General features: G+C 39.7%; 1 protein-coding gene across 4 annotated transcripts in view; it reads right to left on the bottom strand.

Annotated features, from left to right (window-relative positions):
* Window positions 1-13,254, bottom strand: part of adpgk (ADP-dependent glucokinase) — a 52,582-nt gene extending 39,328 nt beyond the window's left edge. For 2 of the 4 annotated variants that reach the window (XM_076302690.1, XM_076302704.1), the window contains exons 1-3: window positions 13,071-13,224; window positions 12,369-12,621; window positions 12,043-12,268 (exon numbers count right to left, since the gene is read on the bottom strand). In XM_076302690.1, the coding sequence (XP_076158805.1) occupies window positions 12,043-12,268; window positions 12,369-12,607 (465 nt within the window). In that variant the 5' untranslated portion in view covers window positions 12,608-12,621; window positions 13,071-13,224. Of the gene's footprint in view, window positions 1-12,042; window positions 12,269-12,368; window positions 12,622-13,070 lie in introns of those variants that run through there. The other 2 variants (XM_076302698.1, XM_076302710.1) reach the window with 2 other exon arrangements.
* Window positions 13,255-13,994: the final 740 nt, after the last annotated feature.

Raw genomic sequence — 13,994 nt, 5'->3', positions numbered from 1 at the left:
ATAACATTTTTTGAAAATAACAAGTGATTGGAAGCAGCCTATCTTGCTGCTGGTGATGGAAGCATATGGAAGCCTGTTCCTACATTGTCACATTGCTACTGAAGTGAGCTATGTCAAGTAGCTACTTACCCTAAGTGAAATGGTCTGGTCTGTTTTTTTAGTTTCGAGTTGTATTTAATCTTCCAAAACCCGTCAGATCGTCTGTATAAAGCCCAATTCACACCAAAGATTCGCAATGACACCAAACCGTTGCAGAAAGGAGTTGCAGCTGTGTGAATTAGATGTTGCACGTTGTTGCAAGCCGTCGCAAAGCATTCACCATGTCTAGTCACAGCTGCAACATGATATAGGCTAGGTTGCTAGTGACAAAATATGAGCTTTCAGTGTGATACGATCTCTTTGTAAATTACGTTTGATTAAAACATGTTTCCTCTGTTCTGGCTATCCCCGCTATTTGGATCTTACTGTATCTCACTCAGTGAACATCTCAACACTAATTGTCATCAGATAGCCTAGTCATATAGGTAGACATTCAGTGTGTTTGAAATAATTAATGCGATAATATTTTCCATCTCTGCAGAGGAAAAGTTTTGTGTAAAGGGAATTAAAGGCCTGTCTCATATAGACGCCTGTCTCTAATACTAGCCGGTGCAGTTTGGCGATTTGGGAAAATAAAAGCCCGGGCTATTATTTGGAGTTTTACAGTACACATATCAATATTATCGGCTTTGCTTCGTAAACTTCTGAAGAATGGAATGGTTTTGAAACAATAATAAGGTTGCCTTTTTTTATGCCTTTTCTCACCTCATAATGACCCAATTGATTTAACATAGTATTATCATAAGGTCATTGAGCACAGGTCATAAACAACTTTGACACAAACATGCTGTACATTTTATTATCTGCATAAAGTGTTAAAACGCATTTAGTTGCAACCTATATGCCTATAGAGCTCAACAGTCACCGGCCATCTCCGTGAGGGCTCAGCTTCCAAAAGTAAGCTTCCCATTAATTTCTCCAATCAATGTCTGAAAAAATTGTTAATAAAGAGTTTTAGGCCTTGCCTTAGTCTAGTGAAGTGAAGGTGAGGCCAAAACGTCAACCTTAAAACTTAAAAAGTGTGGAAACATTTTAGTGAAATAAAACAACTAAACAGGTTGAATTCAGACTCCGCAAAGAAGGGTCATCTGACGGCACGATGATGATGCATGAGCATCTCAAACCCAAGTACCCTAGAGCTGTGATCTAATGATAACTCTAGATGGGTACATTTTAGCGAGTAACTTTTTCAATGATTGATTACTTTGTGCCAACTGGCTATAATGTTATATTGTGCTGTTTATGTTAGTTTACCTGTCAGAAAAGATTATTAGTTTGTGAATGCTATCATATTGCAAAAGAACAGTGAATTACAGAACTAGCCTTATTCTTCCTATCTTTTGTTCATGTTAATAATGTTACAATGTTTTTTCTGCAGTGGCCAAGTGTGATAAATAGGGTTGGGTATCGTTTGGGTTTTATCCGATACCGGTGCTAAATCGATACTTTTAAAACGGTGCCAGTGCCGAAACGGTGCCTAAACCGGTACTTTGTTTTTACAATAAATTGGTATAAAGCATGAATTGCTTTTTTTTATTGATAAGACAAATTTGAACATGAAATTGAACTGTTATATTCAATTTACTATCAATATCTCATTGCTCCTATGCATAATACATATAAATGTTAAAACAGCTTGCCATGGATGCACACACAAGTAAGCTCTGCTTTCAAGTTTACCCAGTGTAGGCAGTTTGCCATAAGGTATGTTAAAACCGCTTGCCATAGAACTGCCAGTCATGGACAACGGCATTTGCAAGCAAGCTATTCTAACAGGGACTACTTTCCAGTTAATTCAGTGTGTTCACAAATGCTTCAAGAAATGTCATGTCTTCCCCCATAACACGCAATAGTTTTGAACATGTTTGGCTATATGTCGGTGTTGAAGTGTTTAGATTCCCAGCGCTAGTAGGCATTTTAACAGCAACTATGGCTATGCGCTAATACCAGTCAGCTGACTTTAATTAGCGATAACGTGCAGAGATGGTTCCGTAGCCTCTTTCACAGCTCAGTGACATCAGGTATGTAACCTACATATTTATGTTTTTGCCAGCTAACTTTTAACATGATCTTCATATTCATTGTGATGCTATATGGGCCTCCTGCACATGAAAGATTAATATCATGCCATTATGTTGTTTAGAACACACAGTGAAATAAAGTTTTCACCTACAACTTTGCTGATAACACAACCGTGTTTCGGTGCCCAACCCTAGTGATAAAGTAAACTATGGTGGCCTTCAATTTGTGATAATAATCCTAAAACCGCTTTCTGTTTTGATCTTTCTGTTTTAGTAGTACAATACGTCAATGATTCGACCCAAAGGGCCAACCATCAAAAGCAGAGTTATGATAAAATGTCCAGATAAAATGTCCAGATTGTGCGTTTTCATGAGTTTTCGATCGTTATCTATTTCAGTTCTATTCATTGAGAGTTCCTAATAATATTGCGTTTTTGGCACTCCACGTATGGGAACAAAAAGCACAATATTGTGTTTTTCGCACTCAAAGTGTATAGTCTTAGTCAGTGTTTCAAGACATTAGTGCAGTCTCGTCTTAGTCATGGAAAAAAGGTCGTTGACGAACATATTTTGTCTCGTCTTGTCTGCCGAAATTAACACTAAGAAGTCCTGAGTGGCTGAAACATTGTACTTATTAAATCACACTGGGAGCAAAGAAGACTATCTTCACTTGTTCCCCCTTTGCATCTGTCAAGGAAATCCCGTACACACGGAAAGGCCTAGGGTAGCCTACATCAGATGGCCTAAAGATTAGGCCCTTCTACATAGCATTCAGTGATTTGCATGCAGTAATTTGAACACTGATCTTGATCTAGCCTACTTTGGCTATTTACAGTAAATGTAATTTATTGCCAAAACAGAACACAATGTAAATTAACTATAACAAACAATAAAGGACTTAATTACACACAAACTACTGTTTTACTGACTATAAAAATAACAATTATGTAGGAAGTTTAGAACCCAGAATTGACCTGCACACTACAAAAGTGCACCAAATTCAACACAAATGACTCAATACACTTGGAGGATGTCTGCCTCCTTTCTTTTCCAGATATTTTAGGATTTCACCGTGGTATCGTTTCATTATCGAGTATCGAGATATTTATGGCAGGTATTGTATCGAGGGGGGGGGGTCAGTGTTTGTAGCGTATCAGTGTTTGCATATTCAACATGTTTCATACAACTGCATTTCAGTCGTTGCTTTTACCTTACCGAAAGCCTACGCATGCCAGTTATGTATCCACCAGCTGCCTGCCTGCAGCCTACTTCCAAAACTCCAAAGCTGCTTGCTGCCAGATTTGGTTCCAAGGACACAAGTTCCCTATTGTGTATCAACAACACTCAATAACAGTTTATGTGATGTGTTGTGTCAATTAAATTCCCAACAATTTCACAACAGCTGGTTCCGGAATAGGCTATTCAACTAGCCCGCTTGCTTGCGAGACTCAGGCTGCGCAGTCGGCACCCGCTTCCTGGGTTTTGGGTTGCCAGGTTTCAGCCTATGACAAAACGGTTGAAATTGAAAGTAAGTGATCGTGTATGTGTAGGGTGTATCAGTGTTGTAGTACTCGAGTCCGAGACTCGAACTCGAGTCCGAGTCATTAGCTAAATTTAGAGACTCGTGACTTGACTTGGACTTGAGCACTGATGACTCGAACTTGGACTCGGACTCGTGCATTCGCACTCGCGATGACTCGTCGAGGACTCGACTTTTTTTTGTAATATATCATAATAAGGCTATAATTGTAGTATGTCATTAGGCTATAATTTGCTATATGATTTTAATATCTAAATTATTCGTAATACTAGTTTTAGTTCAAGGTAATGTTAGGCTACTGCTTCGTGTCATAGGCTACATCGCAAGTCACATCATGTTCACATGCAAAGCAAACTAACGTTAACTTTAACACCAAAATGCCTGGAGATATGGCCGCCGCTATTTCAATGTAGTAGGCTATTCTGCCCTACAAAGCCAAAGTGCAGTAACTACATTTTTTGTGAAATTCACTTTTTTACACCAATAAAAAATGCAATATCCTCTGATCAATCTATCAAAATCTCATTAATCTACTTAAACATTTCCTGAAGATATAGGGATTTTCATTTTACAGTATCTGATAAAATACAGTGTGAAAGACAAACAACAATGCTCTTTTTCTCAGTTTGGAATTTTCGTAGATACTGCACTTTGGCTTTGCAGGGCAGTATTGCCAGGCAATATTAGTTCTCATACATGACATAACATTACCTAAGATTACACTCAGCCTAGGCTAAACAACACGTACACTGCTGCTGGATAGCTGATCATCGTGACTTGGTGAACAGTGTTTTCCCTGACTGACGCGAGAAGCGAGGTTCCATTCATTCATTTTCATTCGGGGCGTGCCCTGCCGTGCTTCTGTCTGTTAATTTGCAGCAAGCTATTATCGGATGAAAGAAAAATAAACTAAACGTTTTCCCGATCAAGATATAGCATACTTCTTAATTTTGGTGTAATAAAATAGGCTATAGAAGCATAACATTAAATTGCCTAGTAGAGTGTCCATGTAGTGTCAATGTAGGCCTACGTGTCTGCGCAAGTCAAACTGACAAACTGAACCTCTCGTGGGTAGGCCAGAAACAACTATATTTAAAACCACGAATGAACTGGATTACTGTTACTGTTCAAACGAGCGAATGGATAGCCTAAGCCACTGCACGAAAAAAAAGGAAATAGCAACGTGTTCTATTTCTAACAAGTGAATATCGTAGCAAATAGAATGGCGATGGCAGCTTAAAAAAACATTTATTTCACTCATCTCGCTGAAATGAACGTGGCCTGTTGCACAAATAAATTAATTCGATTGATCTACATCTTCGTTAACCTAAAGCTATTGTTGACGTGAAATATGTCTCCATAGTGTCAGTGAAGTGATAACATAATTATGCAGTTGCCGGTAGCCAGTGTTCACGTCACGGGAGTCAGAAAGAAGCTACCAAGACGGGCCCTGCTCTGTTTCTGTCCCTCCCAAACTGCGCTAAAATTGTGTAGTCTACAGCCAGAATTTAAAAAAATGCCCTTTTATGATCCACACTACCTCTTACAAAATAGGCCTACTCCAACGTTCATCTAGCTCTTGTGAAGTATGAACTTCTACAACACTGCCTATACAATTGTCAGCAGTCAGTAACAGCATAATGTGACTTAATGGCCTGTGTGATTGGGATGTGGATTGCTCATTTATTATGAGTAGGCCTATAGGCTATGGTATAGCTATGGTATGGTATTCTCTCCGATATAATAAATACAACACATTGGGTTTGGCAAGAAATTTGGCAATACTACTTTCACACAAGTGATGGCACCCCTGCTTGGAGACAGAAGATTGTCAGTTTTGCTTTTAAGGATTTCCTCTGCAATGGAAAAAAATGGAACGACATGTAGGCTATGCTTACTTTAGTGCTGGACTTGGACTCAACTTGAACAATAGGGACTCGACTCGGACTCGACGTGGATCAATAGTGACTCGACTCGGACTTGACTCGGATGAGTAGTGGACTCGACTCGGACTTGACTTGGAATTTTTTTTAAATGACTTAGACTTGACTCGGACTTGAACACTGAGGACTCGAACCTGGACTCGGACTCGAGGCATAGTGACTTGACTACAACACTGGGGTGTATTTCATACACAATCTGGCAACCTGGGAGATGTCAGACTAACAGAAAAAATGAATGGATCAATGATTTTAAAATGAAGTTTGATGGCAATGCAAATTACGGGAGTTTTCCGGGTGAAATAACAAAACGGGAGGGTGCCAGGAGATGACCTTGAAATACAGGAGAAACCCAGGAAAAACGGGAGTGTTGACAGGTATGTTCGGGATATTGCCATCCTTGTGTAAACCAGACTAAAAGGTACAGAGGCACAGATTCACTAGGGCATACATGGGCAACATACGGCCCGCGGGCCACATCCGGCCCGTGGGCTTTCCCTGACCGGCCCGCGTAAGGTCCGTGAAAGAACAATAGTCAAGACCCTAGCATAGAGATAATGCATGCAAATCAATATCGTTGTTTTTATTTTTGAAAGCGACTGCTATTTGTACGCCCATACATTTGTGCGTGGATGCATACGACGTAAACACCCTCACTGATGTGCTGGTGAATAGAATTTATGCTTCTGCGTCGACACAATGCAGTTGCCTTTACGTCGGCGTAACCCTTTTAAAGTTTTGTGTCTCTTCTGTCTGCGTCGCTCACCACCGCAAAGGTTGTTAGAACGAACTCCTACTGCTGCTCGTTGGCGATACGAAGTGTTCATTTCAAAACGTTACTGGCAGATAGACAGTTTACAATCGGATAACCCCGTAATTGTAACCAAAATATGTCTGAGTTTATTTGCAAAGCTTATGTTAGCGAACTAGTATGATGCTACTACCCACAGGTTGCTTGAAGCAGCCGGCTCAACACACAGAGTGAGTTGACCAATCACAGTTATGTGCATAAAGTTAAAGCAAAAACATAGCCTACATTTTTAAAATAGTTTTCTTTGTGCATGTTGATTAACTAATGACAGCCTACTATTGTCTGCTCCACATTTTCGTAGTCTAATTCTGCATAGAGTTAATTTAATGATGGTAATGATTTAATGAGGAAATATTGCTGAGTGTTGATGAAATGGTGGCACAGGCCTAGGTTGTACTGACTCCTTCACATTTTCATGACCTAGCCTAATTATATAGATATTGTAGTACTTTTTTATATCAGTCTTTGAAAACTGAAAAAAATGTCAATGTCAAAAAATAATTTTCGAGAATGAGGATTAAATACTGGACATAGATTAAATATTGCTGTTTTTCCATTGTCTCCCTCACATTTTCATCTGTTCTTACGACTAAACAAAATCATATGATTTACTTAATGTTATACAAGAACAGAATAGAATTGAACAGAATTGAGTTCAGACTTGAGTTCGGTATTTTGGGTCCGGCCCTCCTCAACAGTCCCAGTTTGTCATGTGGCCCCTTGGGGAAATTAGTTGCCCACCCCTGCACTAGGGGGTGTAGGGGGGCATTTTATACAATTTTGATATGATACATAATGATATTAATTGAATGCAGTAATGCATATGTATCGATTCCTGAGAGTCTCAGCTTTCTAACGATATAGTATCACTATGATGCTTAATGATATGGTGAATAGAATTGATGTACAGTACGGGGGGAGGGGGGGGCACTGTAAATAGGTTGGTGCCGGGGCAGCTGGAAGGTAAGTCACTTTTACTAGATTAGCATGGTTCTACACGCAGTTGTCGTCTAAATGCAGTGTTTTGTAGGCTATTTAAAGCATTTCATGTTCATCACTCACTTGTGGTGTAGGCCTACTGTATGTCTTGAGTGATCGCTGTCCCTTTAAATGTCTGGGACTTTAAATTAAGTTTTAACGCCATGCTGTTTTTGTTGATGGATAGCGCCATCTTTGATTTAGAGTTTTCCTAACGTTTAATTTAACGACACACACACTTGCATGGTTAAAGTAAGGAATTGTTTCCTTGTTGTGCAATTCCCACATAACATGAGATACTAGGCCTAGGTTACATAAAAAAAATTGGTTAATAGGCTACGTTTATGACTAGATCGAACTTTGTTACTGATAGGCTCATACAGTCATACAGTAGGTGGAATAATTGTTATGTACGGTTTTGGATGATCATAGTCAGATGGCAGTGCCAGCATCAACTGAAAGCTTACACACCAATCAAGTCAACATTTGCGTGTTAAAACTTCCAGCTGAAGTAGATCTACTGCGAAAATAAGTAGCCTAGTGCAAACTGAGAGAGTTGCCTCCCAACGGAGTGAGTGTAGCAAATATTTTCTTAGCTGCTATAAGAGCTATAGGCTACATCTACCACTCCTTTGCTACATGATTAAATATTATCAGATGAGAGACAGAAGCACCGGACATTTGACCAGCAGCCCCATATGAGAAAACGCTTCTCTGGTTCCTCTGTAGTAGATGACATATAAAAGAGTGATGTTTGCATCCCTGATAATCTGACCTTCTCAGACACCCCGCCACCCCCAAAAAAAAAATGTGTGGGTGGTTGTATTGGTGGGGCCTTTGACCCCAAAGTCTGCCATGACCGGGCCTCAGGTCAAAGAAGTTTGAGCTGATCTATGATACTGCGTGCATGTTTTACCACTACTTTTTCACAGATAGATTGAAGGGATGACCAGTCATTTCTATTGGTAACTTTCATAACTTTTTAAACTAGTTTCTCAACTTTTGATCTGCACTGGACAGAGAAAGTGCCAAACCAGGCTGCCATTATGTATCTTATTGGACTTTCTAGCACTGCGTTATATAGAGCCGAAGTCACGCCCTTCTACTTCCAGTTCATGGGACCTATCTTTCGAAAAAATATGAACAGGAGTCAATGGAGAGATAATTCTTTTTTGGTCCTGTTCGAATTGTGCCAAACATTTCACATGATGCGTGTACATTTTAAAGATAATTTTTCACGTTAGTACAGTACGCTGTGTTTGGAAAATAGAGTCCCGCTGGATTTTCATGTAAAAATTGATTTTTTTGCATATTTTGCTAATATAGAGTCTAAGGAACAAGATTTTTTTTGTCTTCAAATTTTCACAATCCATCTTTAGTGTTTTTTTCTGTATGTTTTAAAATAAATTATTATATCTAGTCTGAAAAGTGATTTTCAGATTAGAATTTTTTGACAATTAATTCCACCTTTTGCACACAAAACTCCCAGATAATGTAGAAAGGTTGTTGGTTCTAAAACAATATCCATAGTTTTCAAACTTTGAGTGTCTGAAAAGTGTAAAAACACCTCCACCCTTGTTGCCTATGTCAAAAACGATTTCTTAATCTTTGCTTTTTCTTAATGCTTTCCTTGACCTGCCATGTCATTCTATTGTCTACCTTAAGAGAAATTTGTCTTGAAAATAATCTTATAATAGTACAGGCAACACAGTACACCACTAGGTGTCATAGGCATGGGTAATTGAGTAACAGTAGGCAAAATTAACAAACAAGGTACAAACAAACAGACAAACCACGGATGGTCCTCTCACAGCCTAAAATTAATACAAAAAACGAATAACTGAAGGGAAAACATTGCTCAAACACTAAACCATGTGCATTTGCTCTCTTTAAAAGCAACGGGTTATCCACAGCCAACAGGCCAGGCGTGCGAGAAGCAATGAAGTCTTAGAATTAAGAATAAAGCCATGTTCTTCCAACAACAACTACAAACACCCATGCGGCAAAAATTTCAAACGACCGGCATTGGTCTCCCAGAGAGGAAGCTACGTATATGATCACCACCCATGGGTGGGAGTGTGCGCCAGTGCTGCAGGTCAGCCTTTCCGCATACACACCTAGCTTTAAAGTTCACTGTCCTGGTAGCATACTATACTGCCAAGGCCTGAAGGGGATGGGGAGAATATTTACTTCTGCTACACTGGCAGAGAACTCATGTCTGGCAGTATTATGAGTGGAACGTCTTAAGGGGGCCCTCTTCCCCATACAGCCTAATCTTATAGTGTGTGCCAATTCCATCAAGACACTCCACAATGTCATACTTGGTAGACACCCATGCATCCTGGATTTTATGGCGACCGTGAAAATGGTTCTTGCAAAAGAGCTTACATGTACATTATATTTAGCAGACACTTCTTGACCAAAGTCAAGGGATCACATTTTCCCCGAAGCAACTTGGAGTCAAGTGCCTTGCTCAAGGGCATAACAGTGAAAGCCGGGAATTGAACCGACAACTTTCAGGCTACTGCACACTAGCCCAGCTCCTTAACCACTACACTACCACTGCTCACTAGAAAAAGACTAGAGTGCCAGGTGGTAATATGGGTACAGTCTCAGGACCGCACACTGCAATCTCCCAGAATAACTAAATTTATTGAGTTAAAAACATAACGCAACGTTTCGACCCACCAGGGTCTTCATCAGGCCTGATGAGGCGAAACGTTGCGTTATGTGTTATGATTGCAGTGTGCGGACAACTACTCTTCTTTCCTTGACAAGCTTTTTTTGTCCTGCACCTGGCCTCAGTGAGGTGGGATGTGCATACAACCACTTTGAAAAGGACTACAGTGTGGCACTATAATTTGACATGTTCTTCTCACTTGGCCGCAAGCCCCGGCTAGCAAAGGCTATTGGTCGCTGTAACCCATCCTTCTCCTGTGACAGAACTGCCCCCAATCCTGCATGGCTTGCATCCGTCTCTAAGGTAAAGGGAAGACTGAAATCGGCATAACCTAGGACTGGCGCTTGAACAAGCCATTCTTTTAAGGCTCTGAATCCAGAAAAAGTTCTGAAGGCAAACCTGAACGGGACTACATTCAATGTTAACTATCCAATATTCAGCTGTCTGTAATTGAAATGTATGCAAATTAGTGCATAATTAATGAGATATTGTTAAATTACATCCCTAAACATATATTTTCAGAAAACTTGTAATGCAAAAAAATATTGTCTCTACATAAATAATCAACTAGTAAAGTTTCATAAGAATATCAAGGAGTTACATTTTTTACCCTATTCACCCGTTCTATGTTGCCTATGGAGGCCAGTTTCAGGCCGCAAATGCTAATTAGCAGGTTTAAAACTAAAAAATCTGCTAAGTAAATATGAAATTCAGAATCAGCACCCAAAAATTAGGCAGAATACCCTCTTTACCAGTGTTTTCTCACATTTGACCCCCAAGTGATAGTAGTCCCAGTCTTAATTATGCATTATATAAATGATGATGTCATCTAAGTGTGAAAATGGATCGTGAAAATTTGAAGACAAAAAAATCTTGTTCCTTAGACTCTATACTAGCAAAATATGCAAAAAAAAAAAATGTTTACAAGAAATTCCAGCGGAATTACACAAGACACCGTACTACGTCAAGAAAGTACTGTTGTGGCCCCAGCTGTGGCGCAACTGGCTGACACCGTACGCCGGCGACCCAGGTTCGATTCCCGCCCCGTGGTCCTTTCCGGATCCCACCCCTGCTCTCTCTCCCACTCACTTCCTGTCACTCTCCACTGTCCTATCATTAAAGGCATAAAAAACCCCAAAAAAATATACTTAAAAAAAAGAAAGTACTGTTGTTCGATAGACTGCAAAAGTTATGTTTTTGTGTGAATCCGTTCAGTGAACTACATCACACGTCTCGAACGATGTATGTCACCAACGTAGTGAAATGATACAGCTAGCTATCATGCTAGTTAACGGTTACATCTTGCTACCAGCTTTGTCACTTAACAGTAGCTTATGTACACTCTATGGACAAATACAACTTACCTGATGTGTTTAATCCTCTATTTCATCGGCCAGGGAAGCCCAGGTAAGACCTGTTGCTGGTATGCTTGTACATTCCAGTAAGGCTGTGAATGTGCTAACGTCACTAGCGCGACTGATAGGTTTGTAGTCATTGGAATTACGAGCTTTCACAATGTTGTAATTTAATTGTTACGCAACAAATTGCAACTTTCTTTACATGATAAATTGTCTTTAAAATTGACAAACATCATATGTGTAATTCTGTGGACTTCGGTTCTCTATAGAATGAGGTCATGAACTTTGTATTTATGAGGGGTTTTTTTTTCAGAATAAAATTGTTTCTGTATAATGTTGGAATTTCCTTATTGTTTTCATTGTGAGACTGACATAAATTGTAGAAGATTTAATGTACCTCTTTTTTTCCTCCACTTTACCAGGGGTGACAATAAATGTGGAGGGTACAGTATGCTAATACTAGTAAAATACAAACAAAATGTGTGTCTTTTGTAACTGGCCTAGTCATTCCACCCACTTTGTAACAATCAAGACTGTTAGTGAATCTAACAATCCATCTTGAAAGGCCAGTATGACTGTATGATAGGCCTATATCAAACTGCCTTATTTAGTTACCTGAGCACTAGGGTCCTCAGCAGCAGCCTGTGCAATACTAAGGAATACTTCCTTGTCTGTGAAGAAGCGCTCTGCTGCAGCACCCCTCTCCATAAAATGAAGAAAGGCTTCCATCAGGTCATTTTTGGACTGCAAAACCTCATGGTCAAAGCCTCTTCCAGGATCAAGAGCCAAAGCTTCAAGTAAACCCACACCTGACACCACCACGTCCACACAGGCATTCACTCTGAAAACATTAGAAACAGATGAAAGACACTTACCATTGCAACACACACATATTTCAATAAAGAGAGAAAGGTACCCAGTGACTTAAACCACATATTTACCCAACAGCAATCCTTTTCCACTGATGTGTAGGAGCAGTGATAAGAGCCTCCCACGCACTGGCAATGGCCTGTTCAAAAGTGGGTGTATTGAGGTTGGCCTCCTCTACATTCAGGGTACTGGAGCCATTGGGGAATGGTAGAGAGAAGTACCACAGCTGACCTGGCAGGTTTGGATGAGTATGATAGAAATACCCCAAAGTGACCGCAAACACTGCTATAACTGTGGCCGTCTTCCACATGATTCCACTCTATTCTGCAACAGTGACAAATGTAGACAGTATTGAACCTTAACGTGCGTCCGTTCTGCTTTATTTTTAACAGTGACGGCCATTTCCCGTAAATAGACGTTTACTAAGCACATGTATGAACACATAATAACACACTAAATCCGTCTTTTAAATCTAAGACAAAATGTGCCTTGTTTTGTATTGACGTCAGCATATATTGCTACATGAAACCTATTAAGTTACTTAACGTATGATTTGCAAGACGTACAAATAACAAAGCTCTAACGTTAGTGTGTATGTTGTTGTCGGAAGGGCTAGTGATGCAATACATGCATCGATAACCTAACAGCACGGTTAAGTTAGCTGACACAAGGCAACTTGAACATTAAACTGGTCAACGTTACCAAATATAGCCTTCGTCAAACCAGCGTGTCATGTTTGATCAGACGTTAGGTGTAATGGAATATATTGTTACCTGCTGTAGTTCTATGGAAAGACACCGTCAATATTAATATTTGCACGATGTTTTAATCACGGAATTACATTAGTTTAACATCACGTTATCATACCGTGTTAGTTAAAACTAGCTGCAAGTTGAAACATAGACCAGGTCTTCCTAGTACGTCACTGTCGTCGAGTATCATGACAAGTTTCTCGTCAGAATAAAAGTCACAGAAAAAGTGACGGTTGTCAAATATTCGAGATGTTTCGTTCATCCCGGACATCATGTCATGTCAAATCAACTGGTGCCTCCCACTTGACCCCTCATATTTTTTTTTTCCACTGATGTGTGTCTACACCTCAAGGGAAAGTTCACAAAGTTATAGCTTACTTCCTAATTTTGAGAGTGATAGGACAGGAAAGTCCCAGCAAACACATAACCTTTAGGGAACGTTCCCTTAAGGTAATTGCCTTTAGGGAACGTTTAGGGAACGTTCCCTAAAGGTAAAATATTTTGAACCTTTAAATGTTCCCTAAAGGTTCTTTAAAAGTTCGAAAGATTTACCTTTAGGGTACGTTCCCTAAAGGTAAATATGTTGAACCTTTAAAGAACCTTTAGGGAACGTTCCCTAAAGGTAAATATTTTGAACTTTTAAAGAACCTTTAGGGAACGTTCCCTAAAGGTTCTTTTTTACCTTCAGCTAACCTTCTATGAACGTTCCCTAAAGGTTCTCTTTGAGGATGCATAGGTAAATATGGGATGTCTTAATTATAAGACTCTGAATAAGATTCTTATCGATTGTGTGGAGGGAAGAGAAAAGCTATACATGTAATACAGACTATGTCTGCTTTTCTGTGTGCTTCTAGTGAGCTTGTTGCTCTGTGTGTGTGCCCCCGGATGGATAAAATGCAGAGATCTCCTACAGTCTAAGTTAACTTAACAACCATGTTGGTCCAG

The sequence above is a fragment of the Alosa pseudoharengus genome, unplaced genomic scaffold (genome assembly GCF_046254945.1).
Source record: "Alosa pseudoharengus isolate Yale_2024_CS ecotype anadromous, Long Island Sound unplaced genomic scaffold, YU_APseudo_1.1 YU_APseudo_1.1_scf_10, whole genome shotgun sequence".
Classification (NCBI taxonomy): domain Eukaryota; kingdom Metazoa; phylum Chordata; class Actinopteri; order Clupeiformes; family Clupeidae; genus Alosa; species Alosa pseudoharengus.
Note: the sequence above shows the minus strand (reverse complement) of the source record. Positions and strands in the feature narration are given on the sequence as shown.